Below are 27,803 nucleotides of genomic sequence, written 5' to 3'. Positions count from 1 at the left end.
TGGATCAGTGGGGGGCTGGGGACAGCCACAACCCTTAGCAAGGACACCTAAGGAGGCTATGGAAAGAGACATGCCTGAGCTGGATCAGGATGGAGAGAAGGAGAGTTTTAGTGGACAGCCAAATTTGGTGACCAGGTGGCTGTGAGGACGAGAAAAGAGAGGGGTCAAGAGCCCTGAGATGGAAGTGAGGGAGGGGTGCCCCACCCAGGACACTGTGTACCCTCTTTCTGACCCAGGAGAGGAGACTGAGGCCCAGGCAGGATCCAAAACGACTTTATTTTCTGGCACAAGGAAGGGCCACTCCCCTTCCCCGAGGGTCCCAGGGCTGCAGGCAGGCTGGGCTCCAGGTCCCACTCTCAGTTGTCCCTGGCATCCTGTGGCTCTGACACAGGTGGGGGGAGGGGGCTACATGTCGTCCTTGGACACCAGGCAGTAGAAGTCCGTGCGGGCGCTGTAGTTGCGGGAGCCAAGGTCCGAGACGTCCACCTCGCTACCCCGGCCCTCTCCGAGCGAGACCCCACTTGCACATGGTGGAGCTGACGGCTTCCCGAATACAGGCCCTCGGACACCTGGGGAGGGAGGGGGTACCACCTGAAGCTGGGCTGCCCACAGCCAGCCTTCTGCTGGACTCACTCCCTGCTCACCCTCCTGGGCAGTGACAGTTGACGTCCTGGAAGCTCTCAGGCAGGCCTGAGGCCCAAGCGCCTCTGGGAAAGGGGTAGTGAGGGGGTTCTGGGGGGGTGAAGCCCATCCACCAACAGCAGGAAGGAGTCCCGGCCACCTGGGCCCCTTTCTGGGCTCTTCCGCCCTGTCAGCCCCCCTCCAGCCTGGCTGTTTTTCAGGGTCAAGGGTGGGCCCAGGTGGGCATACCCAGGTCCCCCTCGGGGTCGGGGTCGAGCTCCGGGTCCAGGGTACCACCCTCTGGAAGGCGGCCTCGCACAACCAGCATAGGGTCCTTGTCATCCTGCAGGCGGGTCTGGGGGTCCCCTTCCATCGCTCTGTACTGTACCTTCCGGGGCAGTGCCAGCTGGAGCTCCTTCCAAAAATCGGAGGAAGGCGTCTAGGGGCCAGGGTGAGGCAGTCAGCGCGTGTGAACACACGGGGACCCGGGGGGGATGCAAACACTAGTAGCCCCCCCCATCCCCATGGTCAACTGGCCCCAAGGAGCACACCTGGCAGTGCACGTTCACTGGCTCCTGGAACCTCAAAGGAGGCCCCTTCTCTGGGTACCACGCCACAGGACCCGCCCTGCCCCAGATCCCGCACCACCCTCCACACCACGGAGCCGGGCTTCCAGCGCAGCAGGGTCACCAGGTGGCGGTGCTGACGCAGCAGGTGCAGCGCAGGGTGCGAGGGATCGCGCCGCTGGCCTTCAAAGGTGATGAAGATGGGTCTGCGCGTGAGCTCCAGCAGCCGGCACAGGCCCTCCCTGCGGGGCGGGGCTGTCAGCGGGGTGCGGCACCCCGCCCCCCCGAACCCCGCACGGGACCTACCGAAAGCTGTGGCTGCACCAGGCCCGGCCGAGGAAGGCGTCCGACAGCACCACGATGAGACGCCGGCAGCGGCTCAAGTTTACTAGCAGGTCTGCGGAGGGCTCTGCGGGAACCGGGCATTGGCGGGGGCGGGGCCCGACGGGGGGCGGGACAAGAAGAGCGGGGACTGGACCGGAGGCGGGGCCCAGAGAGGGGCCACAGGGGCGGGGCGCGAGAAGAGGTGGGGTCCGACGAGAGAAGGGGGTTCTAGGGGCGGGGTCTGGGCCCGGGGAGGGCGGGGACGGGGAGGGGCACCGTGGTACCTGCACGCGGCAAGAGGTCGCGGTCGTCCAGGAAGAGCTTATAGCCCCGACACCGCTCCAGCTGCGGCTTCAGGATGAAGTTCACGAACTTCCGATCCTCAGGGCTGTCGCTGTAGGAGACGTAGGCGTCGTAGAGCTTCCCGTCTGAGGACAGCGGCGAGTCAGCGCGGCCGTTTTCCAGGCCCGGGCCGCCACCTACAGGCGCTGTCCTCTGGGGTCCTCTGCCCTCTCCAGACGCGCGCACATAGCCCAGGCCCGCCCCCCAGACGCACACCCCACCTCCAGGCCACACCTAGTCCCCTCCCCAGTCCAGGACTCCAGGTGGAACCCGGTCCCAGGATACAGGCCGCCTGCCCCCTTTCTGCGGACCCTGGCTCTGTGCCCTCCTGGGTTGCATGGAGTCCGCCTTTCCTGGAATGTGTGCTCCCTGGAGTTCTCCAGGGCTGATGCCTCCTTATCGCCCCCGCCCAGGCTGAGCCTAGGGAAGCCCGGTGGTTGACTCGCGGCCCATTCACCCACTGCACGCACCGTTCACCTCCACCTCCCCGTACGTGTCCTGGTACCAGAGTAGCACGTTGAGTCGACACTTCACGTAGAACAGCGCGGCCAGAAGCAGGACCAGCAGGACCAGGAGTGAGGCCAGCACTGCGGCCAAGTGGCTCACCGGGCCTGGGGACAGCTGCCGCCTCAGCCACTGTACCCCCACCCAGCAGCCTCCAGCCTCAAGGCGCCCCAGGCCCCTCCCCAGGCCTCCCTGCTCCCCACGAGCACAGTGTACCCCCCTCACCAGCTCTCCAAAGAGTGAAGGAAAAGGAGCTGACATTCTGGACCGAGCAGGTGAAGGCCCCATAGTCCTCAGCACGGGTCAGGTTGACACCCAGGACACTGGACACAAGCACCTCTGACAAGTTGGCCTTGACCCTGGGAAGACCAGGCCCACCCTCTCACCTGGGGCCCGAGAGCATCAGTGGACGCCCCAGAGCCCCATTTGTCTGGGATTCACCCGGAGAGGCTATAGATTTGAGCTTCCTGGGCAGCCCTCTGGCCACACGCTAAGAGAAACGGCAGAACCGAGAGTGAGTGTTGGTCTGTTTAGCGACAGTCACCCTAGCCTGGGCCCGGGTCCTGGGGGGTCCTCTGGCCAGTACCTCATTCAGGCCTTAGGACTCTGCAGGCACCCATGGCCCTGGGCAGTCTACAAAGTGAGTCCCTATCTGTCCCTAAGGTCACTGGCCCTCAGTCTGTGTCCAGAGTGGTACTCTGCCCAAGTCACTTCCCAGCCCCTGTCCAGGTGGTTACAGACCAGGGTGTAGGTATGAAAGGACACTACACTGGTCATTGGTACATCCAGGGTGGTCACTGGCCCTGGACTGCACGGTCTCTTACCAGGAGGCCTCATGGAGGTCATAGTGGCTTCCATTGTTCAGTGGCAGCCCATCTTTTAGCCACTGGACTGAGGGCAGGGGACAGTGGGGCCCAGAGACCACCCAGGCTGTGCAGTTCAGGCTGGCCACACTGCCCAAGGCAGGCCCCAAGACCTGGTTTCCAGAAGGGGAGAGGAAGTCAGGGGTCCTGTCGCAGACACCTGCAGAAAGAAGACCCAGTGGGTTAGCCAGGTCCAGGATGCCGGGCTGCCACTGTCAACAGATGATCTGTGGGCCAGGGAAAACACAGGACAGCCAGGGGCATGTGTTGTGGGTGGAGACGCCATGTTCTTCCCCAAGTCCCACGGAGGACAGGGCCCAGCATATGGCTGGTTGTCTACACAGAACATGAGCTCCACGTAAGTAGCCAGTCACTGCAGCCCTCACTCAGCCCTGCCCCCTCTTCTAGAAGGGCTGCAGCGAGTGTGGATACCAGTCGTTTGGGGAACTCGGGTGCTGGGCATGCCAGCACCTTACACCTGGGATGGGAGCCAGGGGTTCCAGGACCCCCTGCTGACCATGGCCAAGACTTCCCACCTCCCTGAGACCCAAACTTTCTCATCTTAAAATCGGGCTGAGGAGCATTATCAGGAAGTCAGAGAAGACAGCCATCATCTGGGAGGTCTGGTCCCCCAGCAACCCACATCTCCCTGCCCCACCCCCAGGGACCCTAGCAGCATCCACCTGCACGAGTTGGTCTGGAGGCCTTGGGCAGGAGAGGGCTCAGGGCCCATCCTAAGCATGGGGTTTGGACTGCGGGCCGTGGGGGAGGGGCGAGCAGAGCCCAGGCAACATGGCAGCCTGGAGCCAGTGAGGTGCAGGTGGCACTGGGGCCCGTGCCCATCCCTCTCTGACCCGTCTACCTGCCATGGTCTGTCCAGGGCCTCCTCGGGCAGGCTGGGCACGGTGCCACCCCTGGCTCCACGGGCTCCTCAGCCAAGCAGACTGGACCCCAAGGGCCAGGCAGAACTCACTCTCTGTCCTTGTGGTGGGTGAGTCAGGGTGCCAGGATGGGTCAGAGGCTGCCACCATCCCCAGGGAGCAAGTTAAACAAGAACAGGATGAGTTAACGTGTAACTTTGGCCACAGACAGCACTGTGCACTGGCTGCCTCTCGGATGCCAGCACAGCATCCCTCTGAGTACCTTACACAAGGGCTGGGAGGGGCCCTTGGCTGACCTTCACCTGCCCCAGGGCTACCATGATGGCCCAGGGTGGGACAGTGGGCCCACACCCCTGGGACCTTCATGAGGCCAGGAGGTGGCCTCTCCTGCGGCCTCCCGTGCCACCCTCCCTCTGCAGTCTGTTGCACACCAGCTCCTCCCCACACATGCCTGAACTAAGCTCCCACTTTGGCCCATGTGCACACAGGCACACTCCCACACCTGCATCACTGGTCCACACAGCTGGCACACCAGCACATACTTGGAACACTTCTCCAGAGGGACAGTCACGAGCCTCTGCACACCTCCCCCACACAATGAACCACCCTGGCACACACACAGCCTCATGTTGTTCCTCATGCTCTCACAGGCACATACACACAATGCACACACGTGTACACATATGCCACACATGTTGCGGGTCTCCCCTCAGCCAGGCCTGACTCCGAGGACAGGCCTCAGGCCAGGAAAGGCGTCAGAGGATGAGGACACAGGCTCATAACAGCAGTGGGCCGCTGCGGGAGGGCACAGTCACCTGGTTCCGGCTCTTTCCTCCCTGATGGGATGTTGGTCACTGAGGTGTGCTTGGGAGCAAACTCTGCTCAGCGGGGCCCCCAGCCCAGTCCCAAGCACCAAGACTGCTCTGGACGCATCTCCAAGCACGGTGAGGACCTGGCTTTTGTTTGTGTTTTAATCCGAACCTTCCGTAGCTTCCTGGCCTTGCAGTCACATCCTCTCCTAAACCTAAACCCCACCCAGGCACCCACCCCCCTCCCTGCAGGCAGGCGGGCAGTTGGCGGTTCTCGCTCCGCCCGCCCCGCCAGCCCCGCCTGCCCCCGCTCTTCCTGTAACTGAGTCAAGGGCTCCTTCCTCTGGGCCCGCCCCAGCCCACCAGGCACCGTGCTTCCCACGGCCAGACCTGGGTTGTGGGGGGAGGTTGCGGAGGGGCTGGGGCCCAGGGTAATGTGAGGGGGTCCTGGCAAGTAGACCCCCAGTCAGGGCTGTCCTGCACTGGGCAGTGTGGCCTGCTTTCTGCACACCCCGAACGATGCCACACCAGGGAAGTGAGGGAGTCTCCCTGTCGTCCCCCCTAAGTGAGCAGCCCGGATGAGTGTCTGATCTCTGACCTGCTAGGGTGAGAGGGGTCCTGTGGAAACTCCTGCCAATAATGGGGCCTTGAGCAGGGCTGTTTGGCCCCCTCCCTGTCCACCTCCCATGTGTAGCCCCCAAACTTGCAGTTGCAAGTGGGCTTTGTTATCATGTGGACCTTGGTTTCAGGCTGGGGTGGGAGGACAGTGCCGCCTTTTCCAGATAAGGAAGAAGAGGGCCTCTGCTCTGAGCCAGGTGGGGTCAGCCAGCTTTTCCAGTTGTCATCACCGACACCCCTCAGCCCCCAGACCAACCTAGGACTCTGCGCTCAGCAACAGGTGGCTGGTATCAGTGCCCACAGAAAGCAGTCCCTGTTCCTGGCCTCCCCACACAGGGCCACCAATGGGGCCTCCTCACTGCGTCAGCTAGCTTCCCTACATCCTTAATCCCACTTTGTCCCAGCACTGCCAACCCCACTGTGGTCCTCAAGAACCTTGGGTGAGGGTCCCAGAATTGGAATGAGGCCTCCTGGAGACAGGCCACAGCTGGTACTAGCCCCTCCTCCTGATGCCCTGTGACCAAAACCCACCCCCACCCCCATCCCCGGCGCAGTTACCTCCAGTGGTCAGCCACCAGCCTAGCCCAGGCGGGAACACCGCACCAGCTCTCCCCTGTCCTCCACCAGCCTCGCTGCCTCTCAAAGCTCCTGACATACTATGCACTGCTGTGTGCCCATGTGTGCCACCAGCTCCCAGCCACGACTGGGTGCCCCTCCCTGTGCTAACGTCCACCCTCACCCTCCCTCGCCCCCAGGCCCACTCTCCAAGGGGAGCAGAAAACCCCACATCGCATCAGGCACTCCAGCGAACAGCCTTTCCGAATACAAGCTCGTCCCCTGCACCGCCCAGCACCTTCGGCCCCACACCCCGTGGTCCCTAGAAAGCCCCGTTCCTCCAGCCTCAGGCCCGCGCGGTGGGGCTGCAGCCCCGAGCCTCACAGACGGCCCCCTGCCTCGCCGTCGGCTTTTCTGTTCTGCACCCCATAGTCTCCGAGCGTTTCCCCCACATCTGGGGTGCGCAGCCCTCTGCGCCCCGGACGTCTCTCCTGAAGGAAACAACGTGCATAAAAGGTTCCGTCGCGCTCTCCCCGGCCCACGACGCCCGCGTCTCTTTCGCCACACACCCCACATCCTGCGCTCCGCCTTCCGGGGTGGGGCCCGGCCTTACTACCCCCCACAACCAGGCGCGGTGAGCAGATAGTCGGGGGCGCGCGCGGGGGGCGGGTCGGATGGTGCGCAGACCTCGCTTAGCAGGCCGGGGACGCGCACGGGAGGCGGGAGCGCGCACGGAGGGCAGGCACGCGCAGGTGGCGCTAGCTGCGCCTGGCGACCCGTGTGCCTTGGTCCCGAACGTTTCTCGGCCTCCCCGCGCCGCCTTTGGAGGCCTCTGGTTTGGGATCCGGGATTGGGGCGTTGGTGGGAGTCCCTTCACGCCCCGGCACTCCCCCTCTCTCCTGTGCAAAGGTCACGAGGAAGCCACTGCCCTCGTCGGGCGGAGCGGAGCGCGAAGGCCCATGGGGCCGGGACGCGGACCAGCTCGGGCTTCCGGGCGACGCGGGCAGCCGGCATGACTCCGAGCCACTTCCTGCGGGACCGCGCCTGCCAAGGCCCGGAGGTTCCTCCGGGCAAGGTCCTCCCCTCCCGGGCCCCCAAGCTCCAGGCCTGGTTCGGACTCCTGGGAGTCGGCGACCTCCACTCAACCCCGTGGATCAGAGCTGTGACTGCCACTCACCTGCTGCCAAGACCTGGGGTTCGCGCGATCGCGTGAGCGTGGCGGCTCACCTAGGCCAGGTGCGCAGTGGCGACAGCCGCAGCGGCGGCGACAGGTGCAGCCCCGCCCAGCAGCCAGGGCCGAGGGCGGACCCAAGCGTCCCGCTTTGCGCCAAAGGCTGGCCTCAAGGCTGTCCTGGGTTCAGCTCCCGGTAGCTGCTGCCGGCAGACCTGGGGGCAGAGGCCAAACCGGCCCAACCAGCCCATAGAGTCTCCGTGCCCTGTTCACCCGGGACTCCTTGTTGATTTCACTGTCCCCTGGGGCACCTTTTGTGGTTCTGCCCCCCACTTCCTCTCCCTCTTCCTCCAGGAAGACTGCCTTGACTCCTGCCCCTAAACCCCACGTGCAGGGAGGGTAGGGGCCTCATAAGGCGCCCCTCACCTTCAGAAGCTCATGGAAACCCAGAGGGGGGCAAGGAGGCTACCACATCCAGACCTTTTCCCATCTGGACCTGTTTCCCATGTAGCCCAGAAGGCAGACACAATCCATCAGAGGTCCAAAAGTTGACACAAAGAGGTTTCATTTTATTATAAAAAGTTCTGCTGGCTGAGAGGAGCCAGAGAGGTGGGGCCAGGGCCCCCTGACACACCAGGATCTGGGGCCCAGAAGTTGGAGGCTCAGGAAACAGCTGGTTTTCCTGTGTTGTGACTTCATAAGAAGCCCCCTTCCCTTACAGCTGTATGGTGGCAGTGGTCACCCAGAGTTCAAATCAGGGTCATGCCAAGCCTGAGCCCTAACAGTTGGAGCAGGCTTCACACATCAGACAAGGGTGCTGCGCCCAGATGCCCCAAGCATACACGGGGCGCCCATATATACAGACTTGCTAGGATCTCTCATGTGCAAGGACCCATACACCCACATATATGTGGGCCTTCTTACAGCACACCCCCCCATAACACACACACATGTACAGCCCTGGACAGTGGTGGGAGGTGGTGGTGGCGGTTCTGAATCTCGGCTCCTGGGCGCCAGTGACAGCTCTGGGTCCCCTAGACGGTTGTGCTCTTGGGGCTGGAGCTGGAGGTAGGAGTGGAGTTGGTGGTGGTCCCCTAGACCCAGCACCACCCTGCCCACCTCGGCCTCCCATACCACATCTTCTGGAATCTCTGGTACTTGTCCCGGAGTCTCTGGTACTTCTCCACCAGAACAGTGTTCTTCACTTTCTGAGGGACGTCAGGCACAAACCAAGCAGCTACGAGCTTGATGCACAAGGCCACGTGCTGGGGGTGGGACAGGGGCTGAGTGGGGGGGTTCAAGCAGGCTGAGGGGGGTTTTAGGGCCCGGGGGCCAGAAGAAGGGCTGGAGAGCGGCCCACCCTGAGGTGCCCAATTCTGGCCTACCTCAAACAGGATGAGGAAGGCCAGCCGGATGGCCAACAGGACCCAGAACTGCTCGGAGAAGTTGTGGTCCTGAGCATTGCGGTAGTCCCGGTACCTGGGGTGGGGAAGGACCAAGGTCAGGGGTCAGGAGTTCAGATGGCACCAATGGGGGAGGGGGGGTCCAAACCTGCACTCAGTGATGTGCTCTGAGCCCTTTATCTTGACAGAGTCATTGAAGTCCTTGGTGTAGAATACAGACAGACTGTGGTTGACGTAGCCTGTGAGGCAGCTGGCGGGGAAGAGGAGAGTGAGTCTGGGGGTGGGGGCTGAGGAGGGCGGAGAGGGCAGGGTGTGGCCCCTTCAGGTGTTTCCCTGGAGCTAAGTCCTGTCTGATGGGGCCATCACGGTGGAACACAACGAAGACCCCTCCATTCCCCAAAGACGGGCCATTGGGGGAGGCTGAAGGGACTGGGGATGAAACCAGCTGCCTTTCCTGCCAGGGGCTGAGGGGGCCATGCTGGTTGTGTCCACTTAGATGACAGCTGGTTCTGGGTCCTTAATCCCCACTGGGTTTCCTGTCAGCACTCCTGGGTCTGCAAGTCAGTGCGGGAGGGCAGGGCCACCCCAGGCAATGCTGACAGCATCAAGGCTTCTCCTGGGCTACCCTGGGCTGGGCTGTGGTTGGGCCATTTTCCCAGGGTTCCCTGCACAGTGTGAGATTTCCCAGGGCTGTGTGGCAGCAACCCCTTACTCGACTCCAGGGTGGGCCCCCTCTCGGCATGGGCCATATCGGTACTTGTACACCACTCGGGGGATGAACTCAGATGTGAAGGCGATGACCATCCCATTGGCAATGACCGCCAGCACGCCGATGGTCTTCAGCACCTGCAGCCAGGTCCCTGGGCCACAGCAGTGGAGTGAGGTGGTCTGGTTCCTCAAGCCATGACCACTGGTACAGCCCGTCCCACCTCCACCCATCCATCTCCCAAGGCTGGAAACCTGAATAATCCCAGGGTCTTGTCACACCTCTGCAAATGGCACCCCACTGCAGTCATGGGGCCAGGCTACTGATGAGGGGACCTGGGCCAAGGTGGACATAGCCCAGCCTCTGCTCTCCTGACCCCTTTGTCCTTGACATAGACGGGAACAGGCTCTGGTCCCTGTCCCGCTCTTCTGCTTGAACCCCTCAGCTGCCCCCAAGCCTGCTCCACCTCCTGGGTCCTCACCCCTGGTGGAACCCTTTAACCTGGGGCCCCTCGCAGGGCTCCGTCTCTGCCTATATGCATCACCCCATCCTCTCTGTTTGTCCCTGACACCTGTTCCTCTCAGTGAGGCCAGTCTAGTGACAGGCCACCTGCTCTCTGCCTGCCTCAGCTGCAGGGCCCTCCATCCCTCAGCTCCCCGTCCTCAGAGTCCAGCTTTTCTGCCTGGGCCCCCCAAGGAGGCTGCAGGCCCTTCAGCCACATCCTGGTGCGGAAGGGAGGGCCCTGCCTCTTTCTGGGACCTGAGCCCATCCCAGGCCCCCTCTTCGTAGATGGGGGTGCTTGGGGGCAGTCTGTTGGGTGAGGGGGCTGGCCTGGCCACCACTGCTTAGAGTGATTGTTTCAAATAGACTGGTGAGGTCCTAACACCCCTTACCACCCCTGCCCCGGGGCTGTGTGCCCCGCCCTGCGCAACCATCTCATTGGACCCCAGACCAACCGATGTCCTTGGCCTTGCGTGGCACGAGGCGCCTCTGCAGCCGGACCATCTTGATGGCGTCCAGGCGGATCTGCACGAGGTTGCTGAAGAGCGCGAGCAGCGGGGCCAGCGGAAAGGCGGCCACGAAGATGGTGGTGAAGCCGTACTGCATCACTGGGGTGGGGGTCGTCACCCTGAGCTCCCAGGCCCTCTGCCCCTCCAGCCCCCCAGCTTCGTCCGAACCCCCTCCCCCCAGACCCCGGTACCACCCCAGCGCCCACGCACTCATCTCCATGAACTCATCGAACAGGCTGAAGGTGTGGACCGGGTTCAGGTAATAGTTGTGCTTCCAGTCCCTCAGCTCCGGGTCTGAGGACTCACAGCCTGGCATTGAGCGGCACTTGTGGGCCAGCCATCTGTGAGTGATGAGAAGCAGGTGGGGACAGTGAGTGGTGCTGGGGATGGAGGGACCCCCGGAACTGCTGGCTCTGGGAGGTGGGGAGAAGGGCAGGGAATCAGGGAGGGGTCCGAGGTTCAGGTGCCCCGGGAAGGAGGGTGGTCCTCACGGCTTCAGATACTCTATGCAGTTGCTGAGCGTTTGTTTCAGACCCATGATGATGGCCATCTGCAGGAACAGGTCCATCATGCAGCCACTGAGATGGCACTGCGGGAGGGGCAGGGGTGGGAGGTCAGGCCTGGGAGGGAGGGCAGTTCAGGGACAGGGCAGCAAAGCGTACAGGACACACTGACCTCCTCCAGCTTCCACAAGCCCGCCAGGCGCACAGACTTCCCAGGGTGACCGTTGATCCTGGAAGGATGGTGAGGCTGAGGGCAGCACCTTGCCTTTGAAGGGGTGGGGGTGGAGCAGGACAGAAGGGGCAGTGGGGGGGTGTGAGGGCCTGGGGGGAGGGCAAGGAGCCTGCACTGCAGGTGAGCAGAGGCTTACGCCCCACACACGCACACACGGGGAAGGTCAGCTGATCACCAGCTCAGTCGTGCATTGTAGACAAGGCCTGTGAGGAGTGGCCTCAGTTTCCCCCCATGGAAACTGTGCACATAGGGTTACTTTGGGTTTAAGTCACCTGCTGTCCATAACATGATAAAAATACGAATTCTATTAAGCCAAAGGCTGGGCTCATGCCCAGTGGTGAAATCCTGGATGTACTCCTGTTCTAGTTTCTGATAGGTATTCAACAGGGTTCTAGAACAATATAAATTGGCAAAGGGAAAAATTCCTATTTTAGAAAATATGATCATGTACTCGGAAAACCAAAATATACCAACTAAAAATCTTGCATACATCAACTGACAGTGTTCAGAGGGAGCGGAATTGATAGCGAGGCCAACTCACTTCCTGGTGCCACACGACCCATGGGACACAGCAGAAGGTAGTCGGCCACACACACCAGCAAACACTGAAACGGCGGTAGTGAAGTTCACAAGAAATCGGTGGGCCCCATGTGCAGAAAACTAGAGCTACTAAAGAACATTAACAAAAGACGTGAATATAGAAACCTTATTCTTTGATGGGAAAAGTCAGGACTATGTTTGTGGGAGACAGAGTGAAGGGCCCCCAAAGATGACCACATGCTAATTCTTGCAGCCTATGACTATGTTACCTAACACAGCAGATGGCACCGAGGTTGCTACCAGCTGACCTAAGTGGGGAGCTTATCCTGGGTTATCCAAGTGGTCCCAGTGTGAGCACCAGGGTCCTTAAATGGGGAAGGGTGGGAGCCAGAGAAATGGCAGGATGAAAACTCAACTGCTGCTGCTGGCTTTGAAGATGGAGGAGGAAGGGGCCAGGCGTCAAGGGATTCAGATGGCCTCTAGAAGCTGAGAATGGCAGAACAGACACTCTCCTTGTGCCTCCAGACAGAACACAGCCCTCTGGCACCTTGGTTTCAGCCTGGTGAGGCCCGTTTTTGCTTTCTGGTCTACCCAACTGTACATTGCTTAAAGCCACGAAGCTGTGGTTATCTGTTACGGCAGCAACAGAAAATTAACCCAGTATCCATGTTGGTTCTCCCTAAAAAACTAGAATTCTACCACAATCTTAAGTAAAACTCCATAGAACTTTGATGCAGTTTGACAAAATGATTCTAAAGTTCACCTAGAATAATAAACGGGTAAATGACCATAAAAAAAGGAAAAGCAAGAAAGAAGAGTAAGGAGCAAGCACAGGCCCATCTGGCAATAAAGCACAACACACACAAAGATAAAATTTTTAAAAAGCCCAACACAGTGAGTCCTGGTCTTTTGGGAACAAAAAAACAGGCTTCCCTCTGCCCCTTGCAGCACAATAAATCCCTCATGAATCAAAAGATTCCAATGTTTAAAATGTTGAAACCATAAACATGTAAAGGAGATCACAGCTGAGTACCTTTTTAATTCTGAGGGAGCCTTTTGGAGCACGGCCTGCAAAACGGACACAATAAAGGAACACACAAATGGCATGACATAAAGAAGATGTGTCCCGGAATAATATGGGCTACTGGATAAGCATTCACGTCCTTTCCCCAGACCCACACACAATCAGGTGGTGTGTGGAGACAACCAGACTCTGCTGCCATCTGTTCCGCTCCTATTAACAGTGTGACGCTGAGGAGGTTTCTTCACCTCTCTGGGCCTTAGTCATCTCATCTGTAAAAGGGGGAGAAGAGACGCCCTACCCAATAGGGCTGTTGTGCAGCTTAGAATCGAACACGAAGCACTTAGAATGTGTGAGTGTGCAATGAGTGTGAGTTATTACAAAGACCTAGCCCATCTGCCCAGGAAAACCCAGCCCACCCTTTGTTCTCCAAGATAAATGGGGAGCTATGAATCTTCAGGTACAAGGAAGACCGGCTGTGCAAAAGAGAAGAACCACAGTGAAGAAACAGACACTGGACCCTTTAGGGAACAAGAGATAATTAGGGAACAGAAGAGAACTTAAAGAAGGAAAAATCCATTGATATCCTCAAGAAAAGACTGCATCTATAAAAACAAGAAAAAGATGCTACCGGGCCAGCCCGGTGGCTCAGGCGGTTAGAGCTCTGTGCTCCTAACTCCGAAGGCTGCCGGTTCGATTCCCACATGGGCCAGTGGGCTCTCAACCACAAGGTTGCCAGTTCAATTCGACTCCCGCAAGGGATGGTGGGCTCTGCCCCCTGCAACTAAGATTGAACACGGCACCCTGAGCTGAGCTGCCTCCCAGATGGCTCAGTTGGTGGGAGCGCGTCCTCTCAACCACAAGGTTGCTGGTTCGACTCCCACAAGGGATGGTGGGCTGCGCCCCCTGCAACTAGCAACAGCAACTGGACCTGGAGCTGAGCTGCGCCCTCCACAACTAAGACTGAAAGGACAACAACTTGACTTGTAATAAAGGCCTGGAAGTGTACACTGTTCCCCAATAAAGTCCTGTTCCCCTTTCCCAATAAAACCTTTAAAAAAAAGACTTGGAAATGAAGGCTTTAATTGTTAAAACAACTAGAGAGGCAAAAAGACAAAGTGAAGGAAATCTCCAGATGTTGACTATAAAGACAGAGGTGGAATATGTGAGAGAAAAGGTGAGAAACTCAGAGGACAAACCCAAGAGGACCAGAAGTTCCACAAAGAGACAGTGAAGGGAAGATTTTCTTTTTTTAACTGAGAGAAAATTATAAAAAGAAAAGAGAATTTAGTGCAGCTCAGCAGGATGGGGTTTTTTCTTGGAAGGACAGAATAATTGACCAGCACAGTGCATGAAGAAAAGACTGAGCCCTAAATTGTTCCCCAGTTTAAAGAGAAGATCCAAAACTTCTAGAAGGAAAAAAACTAGGTCCACTAGAAAGGAACAGAAATCACATTTCCTGCACTTCTCCTCACCTCTTTGGCATGTTCAAAGACAGTGGAGCAATGCATTTAAAGTTCTAGAACGGAATATCGTTTTGAAGCTAGATTTCTGTATCCAGTTGTGTCAGCCGTACAAAGGAACAATCATGACATCTTTGGCCATACAAGAATTCAGAAAGCTCACCTCTCAGATATTTCCTTAGGTAAATGAAAGCCAAGAGCAAGAAAGAAGGCGGCTTGGGAATCCAGGAAGTGATGGTCTAGCCCGGGAAAGCAAAAAATACAGGAGGCACAGAGGGCAGCTGACCCAGTGCAGTGAGAAAAGTAGGGGGCTCCCAAGGAAGGGCCCTGGGAGGACAGAGACTCTGTACAATAGACAAGATGATAGACAGAGGCTGGTCAAGAAATATCTGCAAAGATGCCCGACTCTCACTGATAGTTTTCTTTAAGGCACCTTTAAAAACAAAAACCCTTTGCCCATCACCTCGATGGAGTGTGCAATAGAGTGCACAGTGGGTGGCTTTGTGGGTGAGCATGGCATTTTTGGAGGTCCCTTTAGCACTCTACCTAAATTCAGTGCTCTCCAATTGTCGATTAAAATGGCTGGCTGCTGACACCACCTACCAGGCATCACCTCGCAGATGAAGGGAATTGGATTGTAGGGTTGAGCCAGTGGTCATTGAGCCCTCACACTGTACCTTCCCCAGCTGGGCTACCAGTGCACAGACAAGTATCCCTCCTCCTCCAGGCAGGATACCAGGGATTCCCCTTCAGGGACCAACAGACATGCGGCTCAGATGAAAGCCACTGGCGTGTGCCTTTCTCAGTTATGGACAGGTGGCCAAGAATCGAGGACATCTAAGGAAAGTCTCTACATCAAAATCAGAGACCAATCCAAAAAAGAACATAAAAGAAAGCCAGAAGGAACAGAAGTGATGCTAGAGCAGGAGAAAAAGAGGCATCATCCTCGGGCAAGAACAGGCAGGGTGTGCCAGTGGCACGACCAGGTGGCCGTGAGGAACCTGTAGACGTCGAAAGGCATGCCCGGAACTTAGAACGCGAGCAGAAGTAAAACGTTCCAGTGCAAGGTTGGAAAAGAGTTGAGAGAAAACCCCCAAAGCTGGAACAAAACTGGGAGAAAAAAACAAAGGCAATTAGGTGGTCAATCCAGGAGATCCAATTTCCAAACAAAAAGAATTCCAGAAACGTCAGCAGAGGTTATCAAACACAAGATGCACAAAAATCCCTCAGAACCGAGGGCCCGAGGCTCGAGCCCAGCAACTGTGGCAGTTCCTTCTCATGGGACGCAACACACGGTGTGCTACGGCCAGGCCTGCCATATGGCTGAGAACTCAGCAGAGCACAGGCCCCGCTCCCTGCGGGAGCCGCCATTCCGGACAGACAGTGAACAAAGATGTGTGTGGTGTGTCCTGGGCAGCCAGATGAGGTGGAAGCCACGGAAGGGGACCCAGGTTGTTGCCCAGCCACGTGGAGGAGGGAGATTGGGGACGGGCTTGGGGTGCCTGCAGGACATCGGAGGGGGAATGGTGAGAGGCAGCTGGGGCTGTGAGCCTGGACTCCAGGGAGTGGTCTGGGCTGGAGACAGGAGTGAGTGAGTGTGTGTGTGTGTGTGTGTGTGTGTGTGTGAGACGGTGCCTAGGGTCACAAGAATGGGTGCTGGGGAGGGCATGGTGACATTTGTACTTTGGGAGAAGAGGAACAGCCAGCAGCGGGGAGGGGAACAACCAGTACCAAGCAGGGAGAAGCTGCAGGGGGAGACCCGAAACTGGATGTGATGGTGAGAGGATTATGTGACAGAAAGTGACAGCACATTTGTGATGGTGGAGGGAAAAGCAGTGAGGTGGGGGAGGGGTGGGGATGACTGGTGCGTGTTGAATGAAAAAGACCCTCCTAGACTCACAGCTGAGAAATTCAGAAGCCTGGGGACTTGAGAAGAGGTGCAGTCACAACTGCAATGTCGCATGACGTGGGAGGCAGCCAGGCGGAGGGCAGGGTGTCCGCGTAGAGGCCCAGCATGCTCAGGCCTCTGTCACGACGGAGCGCAGCACATCTGACCCCCACCTTCCCTCCCCAGGAAGCCACTGGGAAACCTGTGGTCCTACGTGGATGGAAGGGCCATCTTGTGTCTTTAGGCACAGCCCCGAGGGGAAGGGACAGACACCATGATGGCGTCCCCAAGGACAGGAAGGTCACGGCACCCTGATGTCTCTGAACAGACTGGAGGAGCTGAGATTTATTTTTTAAGTTCTGGTAGAGAGTTTGGGATCCACTGGCAACATGCGTGTACCTTACAAAATGTAATCAAACACACAGAACAAGTGGAGCAATGATTTTCTTCAGAAAAGATGAAAAACTGTATATTGATTGAACCAAAAAGGTTCACTTCACTAATTAGGAAAGTGAGGGCAAGTGTGTGCCCGTGTGTTATGTGGGGGTTCACCGAGTCGTAAAAATCAAAATTGGAAATAACCCACAGGTCTACCCACTGAAGTGCTTAGTGAGTTCCAGCACATCCCACAAGAGAATGCTCACGGGTGGTTTTAAATGAGGCCTCCCCAGTCACGCAGACAGGGAAGAGGCCTCAAGCATGTTTTCACATAAAAAGCGATAGTTGTTTCCAGGACAACCACTGTGTAAGTGTGTGCACGTTATGGGTGTAAAAACGTCTGGTCAGACCCACAGATGGTGACAGTGTCCCCTCGGGCAGGGGACTGCAGAGTGGGTGCTTAACCATGGGCTTCCTGTCCTGGGTTCCCACTTGTTCTGAGCCTGAATTATTTGAAAAATTAAAGAGCAGGCCTTCCCTCTTTTAGGGGGCAGAGTGGAGTTGGAGGGCGGCCCTCACCTGCCCAGGATGAAGGCGATGTAGATGAGGGAGGAGAAGTGGGCAAAGAACTGCAGCGTGAAGAACTTGATGGTGAACTTGCTCTCTTGCTCCGATAAGGTCCTGGGCTTCTCTGGAATGAGACGTGGGCTGTCCCTCGCCCATCCCTAACCCCATGACAGTCCCACGCCTGGCCTGGTCCTATTCTGACGGCTCAGAGACACCTGCAACCCTCACCTGTCTCCTAGGACGAGCCCCTGCCGTCTGGTGGGAGAGGTGATAGAGACAGCCCCCTGCCCCGACCCAGGCCACAGGTGCCCCAGCCTGGACTCCTCCCTCCGCCTCCCGCGTCTCCTTGGGAGCCAGGGCGAGGCTGTGGGCCCCTGCTCTCACCAAAGTCACAAAGCTTCAGAGCCACACGCTTGTTGGCCTGTGGGAGGGGAGACCGGAGGGCTCACTTTGGGCCTCAGCGGAGACAACCCCCCCCCGTCGCCCCTGCCCCTCCACTCCCTCACCCACCATGGTCATGATGGTGATGGTCACATAGTGCACCAGGGCCCCGGTCACCACCACAGCCGTGGTCACCTGCTCCTCCAGGAAGGGCAGGGCCGAGCTGCTGAAGAGGGCGGCAGCCAGGACGCGGTAGACCACCAGGATGTGGGCCATGCCGATCATGAAGCAGATCTGCAGAGGGGCAGTCAGGGCAAGGGGCCTTGGGGGGCTGTGCCCTGCCTGGTCTCCAGCCCCCCACAGACCCCAGGAGTACCATGAACAACGACAGGATGAGGATGATGGTGCTTCTCAGGTAGGAGTGCTCGTGCCGCTGGAGCTTGTAGTGAGGGTCATTAATGAGCTGGAGTGCCATTTCCTCCTGGGGAGGGCACCGGGAGGCCTCAGACACGGGACGCACATTTCACATGGGGACACATGCCTCAGACATGGTACACACACCTCAGACAAGGTACACATGCCTCTGACACAGGGACACATGCCTCAGACACAGTACACATGCCTCAGACACAGGGATACATGCCTCTGACACAGGGACACATGCTTCAGACATGGTACACACACCTCAGACACGGTACACATGCTTCTGATATGGGACACATGCCTCAGACACAGGGACATATGCTTCTGACATGGGACACATGCTTCTGACACATGACATGCCTCATGCATGGGTACACATCTCATATGGGGGACACATGCCTCAGACATGAGACACATACCTCTGACACGACACATGCTTTTGACATGGGACACATGCCTCAGACACAGGGACAAACATCTCACATGGGGACACACACCTGAGAAATAGGACACATGCCTCAGAAATAGGACACACGCCTCACACACAGGACACATGTCTCAGACACAGAGACATGCCTCAAATAGGGACACCCCCCCCGACACAGGACACATGCCTCTGACATGGGGACACACATCTCACATGGGGACACACACCTCAGACACAAGACATAAACCTCAGACATGGGACACATGCTTCTGACACTGGACATATGCCTCAGACACGGGGACATGTCTCACATGAGGACACATGCCTCTGACACAGGGACACATGCCTCAGATACAGGACACACGTCTCACATGGGGACACATGCCACACATGGGGATACATGCCCGACACGGGGACACATGCCTCAGACACAGGACACACGCCTCAGACACGGCAAACCAGGTGTGGCCACACAGGGCTCTGGGAGAGATAGTCCTTGGCTGGGTCACCTGGCAGCATCTCACCTGGTCCTCATCCCACCCGTACAGGTCCCAGTGCAGCACCACTTTGGCTCGCTGCCGTTTCCAGATCTCCAGGAACACTGTGGCTGCAACAGGAGCCACGAGGGTGTCACACGTGTCCCGGGGAGTATCTGGGGTGGCCCTGGATCTCAGGTTGGCCCCCAGCTGCCCTCAGCCACTCACCCCATAGAGCCATGAAGATTGCAAACACCACGGTGCCCTCGTTGTCGAAGAGGTGGGTGAGCTGCGGAGAGGTGGGGGCGCAGGGGCTGGGGTCGGCCTCCTGTGCCTCATCCCCCACCCCCAGAGGTGCACCCTGCAGGGCCCGAGCCTCCCTTCCCCTCCTCTGAGTACAGGGGCACGGGCTTTCCCACGCACGAGCGGGGCCTGGCGGGGACCTCCAGGACAGCAAACCTTGGCAAAGGTGCAGGTGTCCGAGAGGCGCTGGTACCTGCGGCTGTGGTCGCCGCGAGGGCACATGAAGATGTCGTGGGCCTCACAGATCTCCTTGCTGGGGGTGCAAGGACCCGACTGGTGCGGCTCTTCCCTGCCGCCCGACCCCGCCCCTGCCGCCTGCCCGCTCCACCCCATCCCTGGCCCCGCCCCAGCCCCGCCCCTCCCCAGCCCTCCACCTGATCTGGCTGGCGTTAAACAGGGAGAAGCCGCTCAGGAAGGTGATGAGGCCGAACAGGGCGGCAGGTACCAGCATGTAGGTGTACCAACCGAGCCAGGCAAAGTACAGGGCCACCTTCTCACCAAAGTAGCACCTATGGGCAAAGCTGCCTCATCAGGGCCACCCCACAAGGGGTGACGTCTCTGGCCAGCGTCTGGGTGGGGGATGCCACATGTGGGGGGCAAGGAGTATCTGTATTGATGGTTTCAGTGTATCTAAGTGGGGCACACAGACACACCTATTTGCTTGGGGCACAGGTGTGTCTGTCCTTGGGTGCATAGGTATGTCTGTGGGGGGGTCCAGTGTCTGTGGGCACACAGGTGTGTACGTGGGGGCACATTGTGTCTTTGGGTGCATAGGTGTGTCTGCAGGGGCACATGTGTATATGGGGGCACAGGTGTCTGGGTGCATAGGTGTGACTGGGGGTATATTGCGTCTGTGGGTGCATAGGTGTGTCTGCAGGGGTACAGTGTCTGTGGGTGAATAGGTGTGTCTGCGGGAGTACAGGTATCTGCGCACACAGGTGTGTCTGTGGGGACACAGGTGTCTGTGGGTGCATAGGTGTGTGCAGGGGTACAGTGTGTCTGTGGGGGCACAGGTGTGTCTGTCCTTGGTGCATAGGTATTTCTGTGGATGATACAGTGTGTCTGCGGGGCACAGATGGGTCTCTGGGTCACACAGGTGTGTCTGTGGGCACACAGGGCATTTGTTTGGGGGCAGTATTACCTGATGTCATCAATGGGCTGCTTTTGGAACATGTTTCTCCACCGGGCCCATTTTGTCTTCAGGTCTCCCTCCCCCTAGACACAGGTGACTGACATTGAAAGCTTCCTCCCTCCACTCCCGCCCTCACGACCTCTCCCAGCAGGCCCATCCCTTACCTTGTGCAGGGGGAACTTGGCCTCAAAGACCCCTTTCTTTACCAAATCACCAAGTGTGTCTAAAAGTCACAGGAAGTCTTGGGTCAGAGGGGAGTAAGGGTGAGCGAGGACCCTGCCCCTATCTCCCCAGGTCAACGCCCCTCCTGGTGGGCCGCTACACGGGCCACCTGCCCACTCCGTCCTCACCACCAGCTGCCGTCGTGTTCTTTAGGACGAAGTGGACAATTCGGATTCTAGAACACAAGAGCTGGTTCAGGATGATTCGGTGTGACCTCAGTGGATCCCACCCTGTCTGGCCAGGTCCCAAGCCCCTCTCCATCCTGGAGGAGCCCACCTGCCTGACTGTCTAACCAGAGCCCAGAACCCAGGACTCATCTGGGAGCCCATCCCAGACCTCCTTAAATCCTCCCAGGGTCTAGCCACTCTGTCTCCAGGATGGAGCTCTCTCGGGGCCAGTCCCTCTACTCCCAGGACCCCAGACGTCTGGCCCAACCCCACCGCCCATCACACCTTCCACCTGGACCCCCCACACATCCAGAGCACACCCTGCACCTTATGTGCATGCATCCTCTTACACCCCTGGGGCCGTTTTGCCTATTCGGAAACTGAGGCTCAGACAGGCTGAGTAACTTGCCCAAGGTCACACAGCTAGGAAGTGGCACAACCGAGCATCTGACCACAGAGCCACACTCCTCTGGAACATCCTCCTGTGAGACGTGGGCCCCTGGAGGTCCCAGGGCACTCACCCCGGCCTGGCCCCCAGGCCCCATCAAGGTGCCTCTACGCATCGTCCTCCCCTTGCTCCTCCCCAAGACCGTCCAGCCCCCATTTTCCCCGGAGGCCTGTCTGCTGCCTGGAGTCCAGATGCCAGGAGTGTTTGTTGCCAGTCTTCACTGACAAGGTCCCAGCCGAGCTCGGAAGGCCTGGGATGAGCTGGGAAGGTGATGGAGGAGGAATGTGGGGAGGGCAGGCAGACCAGCATGTAGGGCTGGAGGGACGGTTAGTGGCAGAAGCAGGTGCTTGGAGGGGGAGGAGAAGTTGGGTGCCTGGGAGGCCAGGGACAGATGTCCGGGGAGGGGCATTCGGTCTGGAGTGAAGAGGTGGGGACCTGCATCCAGGTTCAGAGCCAGGATGGCTGGCTGGGAGGGTCCCCTTGGCCTCTTCAAATCCTGCACACCCTTTAAGTCTGGGAACATAGCCCCACGTGACTTTCAGAACACCTGAACAGGTGAGAACTGTCACTGTCCCTTTTCACAGGTATGGAAACTGCGGCACAGAGCTGTGAGGCCACGCTTGGGAGTCTCACCTGCTTGGACCTGGCACACGGTGGGCAGGGTGCCTCCTGGCCCAGCCTCTCACCTGGTGGTGGGTGGTATAGGGGTCAGCCTCTGTGTGGGGGCTTGATCCTCGGGCTCCAAGAGGAGTGTGCAGTACAGGTCGAAGATCCAGCTTTCAGCTCGGATCCCACAGAACACCTTCTTCTGGTCGTCCTTCACCTGGGGCAGAGCCTCATGGGACCCTGTCCTGCACCCCGGAACCCTTCCCGCATTGTCCACAGCCACTGGCCTGGCCCCTTCACCTTGGCGCAAAGCCACAGGCCACCTTTCCAGACACCTGCCCAGGACCCACCCGGCACCCGGCAGCCCCGGCCCTCAGCTGGCCCACCTCGTACTGGAAGCCCTTTCCCTTAAGGTTCTCCAGGAACTGAAGGTAGATATTCCTGCGCTCTCTGTCGGTGTGACGGTTGACCACAAGGACGTAATCCCACGGCTCAGAGGCCTCGGTCTGCAGGAAGGAGGTGTGGATCCAGGCCAGGGCTGGACGGCCTGTGCAGGGTGTGGGAGAGCGCGAGGGACCAGCCCAGGAGGGGCCGGTCCAGGCAGAGACTCACCTTACAAGTGTTGATCTCCATCAGTGGGAGACTGTCATTTTCGGGCTCCACCAGGATCTGGACGCTGTCTTCACCCTGTGGTGAGGGGCAGACGGAGGGTGGGGCTCATTGCTACCGCAGAGCATCCCCTGGGTCAGGTGCTCCACCTCCGAGGGGCTGAACACAAAGCTGGTGGGGAGGCAGGAAACCAAGTCAGGAATTCAAGGTGGGCTAGCTGTTCAGTGAGGGCCAGGAGGCGTGGGGCTGCACCACAAATTAGCAGCAAAGCTTTGTTTGGAAACACATACAAAGAGCTCCTGAAATCCGTCAGAACAGACAGACAGCCCAATTTAACATGGGCCAAAGGTGCAAACGGATTTCACAGAAGACGGGCACAGCAAGGTGAAGACACAGGAACCCCAGAAAGGTCAGGAAATGCAGGTCAGCGAGGCACCCCCTTCGACCCACTCAGGCACGGACACTTTCATAGTCTGACAGCGCCCGTGGACAGAACCTGTGTGTTGCTGTGGCACACACACTAGCGCATGAATTTGGGCAACAAAGCTGACCATCCTACAGCCTGGCCCGGCCATCCTGGGAGACCTGCACAGGGTGCTCACAGCAGCACATGTCACATCAAAATTGTGGAAATAACCCACTCCCATTGGTGGGTGGGGGATGAAGACACTGCTGTCCCCACACGGTGGCAGATCATGCAACAGAAACACAAAGAGGCCGCTACCTCACATGGGGCATTGGGGACCAACGTGACATGGGACTGACATTAGTAAAACTAAGTCTGATGAGAACCCACACAGGTAAGTGCTGCTGGCATGTCTGTGACAGACAGACACACAGATGCTGACAGTGGACAGAACCTTAGAGAGGAAATGGATATTAGCTTGGCCTCCAAGTCTCTCCCTGAGTATCATTAGTTATGTGGGAGAGGAATGAATGTCTCTCACATTCTTATCCCTGGGGGGGGGGGGGGGGGTGAAGCCTAACCCTCCTTGTTGTGTGTAGGCTGCACTGAGTGATGGGTGAAGAAAGTTTGGGAGGGCAAGGAGTCACTTTCCAGAGGAGACTCCCGGCAGACACCCTACCCAGGCAGCGAAGGTCACGGTGATGTCACTTAGATGTCAGGGTGATTTGACAGTATGTGGTCCCCTCTCTAAAACCTATAGCCCTTCTCAGCATGAGAAGACATCAAAGGGACTTTCTCCAGACCTGAGCTGACCCACGAGGCAGATGACCAAGGACAAGGAGGGACACAGGGACCGTCCCAGATGGGAGGGGGCCAAGGAGACCTGACGACAAATGGCCTGTGGGATTCTGCAGTGACTGGGACAAGAAAAGACACAATGGGAAAGCTGGTGACATCGGAGTCAAGGTGGCTGTATTGGGCTCCTCATTTTGACCAGTGGCCCAGAGGATGGGGCACTGACTTCAGGGGACACGGGATGAGGGGCACAGAGAGCCCCCGCTGTCTCCAGAACTCTTTAGGAATCCTTACCAACGTGCTGAAGCTGCCCAAACTCTGAGGGCTGAGACAAAGTGACCCAGGGCCCCTACGCTGGGGGAGCCAGGTGGCTGAGGGGTGGGGGACCAGGGTAGTCAGAGCAGTCACTCAGGGGGAGCCTTGGGGCTGAGGTGCAGGGAGAGGATGCTGACTTTGGAGCCGAGAGCCCAGGGAATGCCCCTAGCCAACGTCACCTCCCGGCTCCAGCCTTGACCATGACAGCGTTGGCTCCATGGGACCCGATGCCACGCACCACATATTCTGTAGCCCCAGCACAGTGCTTAGCACGCTGTGTGTGCATGGGCGAGAGGGACCCCAGCCCAAGTACCAGTTGGCAGAGTCCCAGGGTGACACAGGGACCCCGGAGGGACAGAGACCTGCAGCATCCCAGGAGAAAAGGTGCGTGGAACCCTCGGGGCCGTGTCTATTGGAGTACGCCGCCTCATGCCAACTGCTGGCAGGTTTGGGCACTGCCAACCCCATCATGGCCCCCAAGCCCCACTCCTTCCATGGCCTGTGCCAGCCCCCCCCCCCCCCGAGAGGCCCCAGCCCCTCTCCTGGCTCACAGCACTCACACCCCATCCCAGGAACCATCCTCACCATCCTGCCCACTGCTAGGACTTTGGCCCTGTTGGTCCCTCCACCTGCTATCCTGTCCTGTCTCCAGCCACATTCCTGCCAAGTTCAAGCCCGCCTCCTCCAGAAAGCCGGACTGGACTGCCCCAGCCAGTCTGCCCTAGAGGGCTGCCAGGTAAAGTACAGGCAGCCCAGTGACATTTGCATTTCATATAAACAACAGATACCTTTTAATACAAGTATGTCCCACTTACTGTTATCGTGGAACACATTTGTCCTAAAAGGAATTATCTATGTGCAACTCAGTTTAACAGGTGTCTGTTTTTTATTTTGTTTGGCTAAAGCTGCAACCCTACTCCAACCTCCCCTCCCCACATGCTGGCTGCAGGATGGGCCTGGGTCTGCTCCCCTCTCTGTCTGTCACAGGAGCCAGGAACAGCATCAAGTCCAAGGGCAGAACCACAGGCACCAGGCGTCAGGCACCACAGGCACACGGAGACAGCCACATCTGTGCTCTATAGCGCAGTGCAGCTCCCACCCGGGCACTGGATCCTCACACCCGTCGGTCCGTGGGACTCACCCTGGCCCTCTGCTCTCCACTTTCCTAAAGTGACTGTTTTCCTCCTGCCCCATCTCCCTTCCCCCCACAGCACTCACCTCCTCCAGCTCGATCCAGGCACTCCCTGCTGTCCTACTGACAGCCCACAGACACCTGAACTCAGGTGTGGCTTGGACTACCTGAAACTTCTCCCCCGTCTTGGGCCAGAGGAGAAACCTGCCTTTCACAGACAGATTTGCAGAAAGGGGCAGGACTGAAGCACCTCTGTCTCAGGGAACAGAGTAAAGTCTCAGCTAGACAGGATGGGGGACACTTGTGTCCCCAACATCAGGTTCACGGATGGGGGGTACACACTCTCGGCACCAGGCTCTAAGGTCCCTATTGTTCTCCCTTCGGTCCTCCCAGCCCCAACATCCAGGCTCACCCACCAGCTCTGGACAAGAAAGACCCTCCCTCCCCATGGCTGGGAAGTCCTGCTTTTTGTGCTTCCCTTCCAGTTCGGTCTACAGGTCCCTATTGGGATCACCACCCAACTTCTGACCAGGCCTGGTCTGCCAGGCCACCTGGAACACACACGTGTGACATCACTCCAGCTGCACATGGATATGTGGGGGCCTCCCCCCACTATCCCTGAGGGCTCACATCACACCCCTGGGCACTCCTGACTGCTCCAAAAGCAGGGTGCAGTGTCATCATCCACAGAGGGGACATTCCTGCCTCGACCAAAGTGTCACCACTACCTCTGACCACCAACCCTGAGCAAGTCCCCACCAGGCTCTGCCTGCTCAGCTTCTGAAGCAGGGCGTCTGCCCCTCCCTCCCTCCCTGGCCCCTGTGACCCTCCATCCCTTCAACTCTCTCTCTGTCATCTGTCAATTCATCCTTTTGTGTGTCCGTCTGTCCATCCTTCCCCAGACACTCACTGATGCAGCAGCCCGCCCGGTGTGCAGCCCTGGTGGGCAGTGTGTGGTGTGAGTGGACAGAGGCCTGGAGGGACAGGCACCTACTGGGCAGGGCAGGTAGCCTGGGGCTTGGCCTTGTGGGGCAAGAGGTTGGCAGGAGGTGAAACGCAGGAGCAGCCTTCCCGGGAGAGGGAAACGTGTGTGGATAAGCCCTGAGGGGCAGTGTGCAATAGGTATCCAGGGACTCAGTACTCAGTACTTCCCAGGACTTGGTGCTCAGTACTCCCAGAGACTCAGAACTCAGCACCTTTAAGGCCTTGATAGTTACTCCTCCCAGCGGCTCAGTCCTCAGCACTTCAGCTTTGCACAAGCACAGAGCAAGAAGGGAGCTGCCAGGATGTGAGGCAGGGCACAGAGGACTGCTCAGGTGTCGGGAAGCTTGGATTTCAGTGGGGGGCAACGGGGAGTCCTGGGAGGGATGTGAGCTAGGGCAGGGCGCGCAGGTCTGGCTGTCTGCACCTGCATCTGTCCTTCAAAGGGTTGATTCTCTCACCTCAGCTGCCAGGCAATGCCTCCCCACCCACCCTGAACCAGCTCTCAGCCTCTCCTCCACCCCAGCACAGGCCGTCAGGGGAGCCTGGGGTCAGCCGAGGGGTGCCAGGACGCCAGAGCTAGCTCTGGAAGGGCTGAGGACGCCCTGGGCAGAGGTGGAGCAGGAGGCTGCTGCCTGGCCCACACCTGGGAGGGCCCTGGGAGGCCTGTGGGAGGCTGGTTTCGCTCTCCACCTGGCATGTGTCTCCTCCCAGCCCCGTGACCTCTTCCCCCACAGAGGGGACAATGGATGTCTTCCCAGATGTTGTCCAGCCCACCTTCCCAGGGCCCCCCACAGCCTCTGCTCTGTCCACCAGAATCAGAATCCAGCAGCCCACAGCTGCCCCCACCTCTGCCGGGGGAAGGAGCCCGGGGAACAGAGGGCCCAGCTGGCCTCCTGGGGCTCCCCAACCCAAGGCCGGCCCACGCTGGAGGCCATATCCCCCTCCCCTCAGATGCCAGCTGCTGATGACAGCTGCACAGTCTGGGGGGTCCGACCCCCCAAGTCCTGGCTCAGGGACAGGGCTAGACATGTCCTTCCCATCCCGGCCCCACACACTCACTGGGGTGGCTAGGCTCCCTGAGGAATTCTATCCTCTGTGGGTCCCAAGGATGAAGAGTAAAGCCACCGCCTCCCCCAAACCCTCAGTGCTCTGCTGGGCACTGCCAGCCTCCCCTCAGCCTGGGCTCCAGCAATCCCACAGGCACTTTTCAGGTGAGGCGGGCGGGGCGGGCTGGAGGAGCTGCAGGTGTGGATCCAGCGCAGCGCGGGAGTCACCTGCATTCTGGCGCCCCTCTGCGTCCCAGGGTCCCACGAGCAGAGGCGGTCGGTCGGTCGCGGCGCTGGCGGTACCGGAGTGTGGCTGAGGCGGCGGGGCGGGTCCTACCTAACTTCCGCGTGGGACTCACCTTCCTTCTCCTTCCCTCCCTCCCGCCACCGTCTCCTTCTCCGTTGGTCCCTCCGCCACCCAGCAGTTGGGGAGGAGTCAGCAGACCGCGCACAGGAAGGAGGCCACGCCCCTCCGCTGGTCCCCAAGGGCCTCCGACACCTTCCTGGGGACCCCGCCCCCACCTGAGGCCTTCGCCCTCACCTGCACAGGGAAGTTCCTGTAAGACGGGGTTAGACTGACAACCCCTCCCAGGGGGAAGCAAGAGCCACGTGATCCTCTCCATGACACCCCTCAGCTTCACTCTTCCTGACCCAGGACACACCTTCCCTGGTTTCCTCCAGCATCCAACCCTCCTTCGACCCCCCAAAGTCCAGAGTTGATTCCCTCAGAGGAAAAACTGGGGCACGGAGGGTTAAGGATGAGACTGGTGGGTGGTAAAAAACAAAAACAACAAACTGTCTTCTTCTTGCCCTGCTCTGCTTTGTGGCTACAACTGGTGGAGGGGGAGCTCTTGGGGTCTTGAGGATTTGGTGGCCCTGCTGGGCTGCACGGACCACTGAGGGGATGTCTCAACCACATCCTGTGCTCCCAGGGCAGCAGCTGGGAAGACCACCCTAGGGTGCTGT

At 58.8% G+C, this 27,803-nt stretch overlaps 3 protein-coding genes across 15 annotated transcripts; 1 reads left to right on the top strand and 2 right to left on the bottom strand.

Moving 5' to 3' along the window:
- Nucleotides 1-257: 257 nt before the first annotated feature.
- On the bottom strand, nucleotides 258-7,400 carry SIGIRR (single Ig and TIR domain containing). 13 transcript variants are annotated; one of them, XM_074337025.2, is made up of 10 exons: nucleotides 7,261-7,400; nucleotides 4,083-4,241; nucleotides 3,182-3,380; nucleotides 2,583-2,716; nucleotides 2,324-2,464; nucleotides 1,796-1,939; nucleotides 1,494-1,596; nucleotides 1,270-1,429; nucleotides 871-1,060; nucleotides 258-569 (listed from the first exon to the last, which is right to left on the bottom strand). In XM_074337025.2, the coding sequence occupies exons 2-10, from the start codon at nucleotides 4,087-4,089 to the stop codon at nucleotides 406-408; spliced, it is 1,242 nt and encodes a 413-aa protein (XP_074193126.2). In that variant the 5' UTR covers nucleotides 4,090-4,241; nucleotides 7,261-7,400; the 3' UTR covers nucleotides 258-405. The 13 variants fall into 13 exon arrangements, 9 of the variants coding, with proteins under 9 accessions (XP_074193126.2, XP_074193130.2, XP_074193127.2 ...); XM_074337029.2 differs by having other exon boundaries at nucleotides 1,279-1,429; XM_074337026.2 differs by lacking the exon at nucleotides 7,261-7,400 and adding an exon at nucleotides 6,771-7,033.
- LOC148756001 (uncharacterized) lies at nucleotides 4,946-7,852 on the top strand. The gene is made up of 3 exons (XM_088789916.1): nucleotides 4,946-5,045; nucleotides 6,284-6,717; nucleotides 6,993-7,852. The coding sequence occupies exons 1-3, from the start codon at nucleotides 4,946-4,948 to the stop codon at nucleotides 7,452-7,454; spliced, it is 996 nt and encodes a 331-aa protein (XP_088646042.1). The 3' UTR covers nucleotides 7,455-7,852.
- Nucleotides 7,803-27,259, bottom strand: ANO9 (anoctamin 9). Its single transcript, XM_074337019.2, has 24 exons — nucleotides 27,066-27,259; nucleotides 22,163-22,237; nucleotides 21,937-22,056; nucleotides 21,631-21,767; nucleotides 20,458-20,504; nucleotides 20,272-20,330; nucleotides 20,117-20,190; nucleotides 19,350-19,484; nucleotides 19,132-19,228; nucleotides 18,901-18,961; nucleotides 18,721-18,803; nucleotides 17,723-17,827; nucleotides 17,476-17,640; nucleotides 17,350-17,386; nucleotides 16,978-17,089; nucleotides 11,049-11,106; nucleotides 10,865-10,962; nucleotides 10,584-10,714; nucleotides 10,320-10,472; nucleotides 9,370-9,517; nucleotides 8,806-8,907; nucleotides 8,640-8,733; nucleotides 8,389-8,519; nucleotides 7,803-8,316 (listed from the first exon to the last, which is right to left on the bottom strand). The coding sequence occupies exons 1-24, from the start codon at nucleotides 27,069-27,071 to the stop codon at nucleotides 8,289-8,291; spliced, it is 2,256 nt and encodes a 751-aa protein (XP_074193120.1). The 5' UTR covers nucleotides 27,072-27,259; the 3' UTR covers nucleotides 7,803-8,288.
- Nucleotides 27,260-27,803: the final 544 nt, after the last annotated feature.

Source organism: Rhinolophus sinicus, chromosome 14 (assembly GCF_057876585.1).
Source record: "Rhinolophus sinicus isolate RSI-liver-muscle chromosome 14, RSI-T2T, whole genome shotgun sequence".
Classification (NCBI taxonomy): domain Eukaryota; kingdom Metazoa; phylum Chordata; class Mammalia; order Chiroptera; family Rhinolophidae; genus Rhinolophus; species Rhinolophus sinicus.
This window is presented reverse-complemented; position numbering and strand designations above follow the sequence as displayed.

Coding starts and splice junctions, on each gene's coding strand:
- SIGIRR (XM_074337020.2), bottom strand. CDS start 4,467: ATGAAGGTCCCAGGGGTGTGGGCCCACTGTCCCACCCTGGGCCATCAT. Junction 3,381..4,082: donor CCCTGGACAGACCATGGCAG/GTAGACGGGTCA, acceptor TTCTTTCTGCAG/GTGTCTGCGACAGGACCCCT. Junction 2,717..3,181: donor GACCTCCATGAGGCCTCCTG/GTAAGAGACCGT, acceptor TGGTCTTCCCAG/GGTCAAGGCCAACTTGTCAG.
- LOC148756001 (XM_088789916.1), top strand. CDS start 4,946: ATGTTGGTCACTGAGGTGTGCTTGGGAGCAAACTCTGCTCAGCGGGGC. Junction 5,046..6,283: donor TGGACGCATCTCCAAGCACG/GTGAGGACCTGG, acceptor CCTCGCCCCCAG/GCCCACTCTCCAAGGGGAGC. Junction 6,718..6,992: donor ACCCCCCACAACCAGGCGCG/GTGAGCAGATAG, acceptor TCCTGTGCAAAG/GTCACGAGGAAGCCACTGCC.
- ANO9 (XM_074337019.2), bottom strand. Junction 19,229..19,349: donor TTTAACGCCAGCCAGATCAG/GTGGAGGGCTGG, acceptor TTGCACCCCCAG/CAAGGAGATCTGTGAGGCCC. Junction 9,518..10,319: donor ACGCAAGGCCAAGGACATCG/GTTGGTCTGGGG, acceptor GCTGTGGCCCAG/GGACCTGGCTGCAGGTGCTG.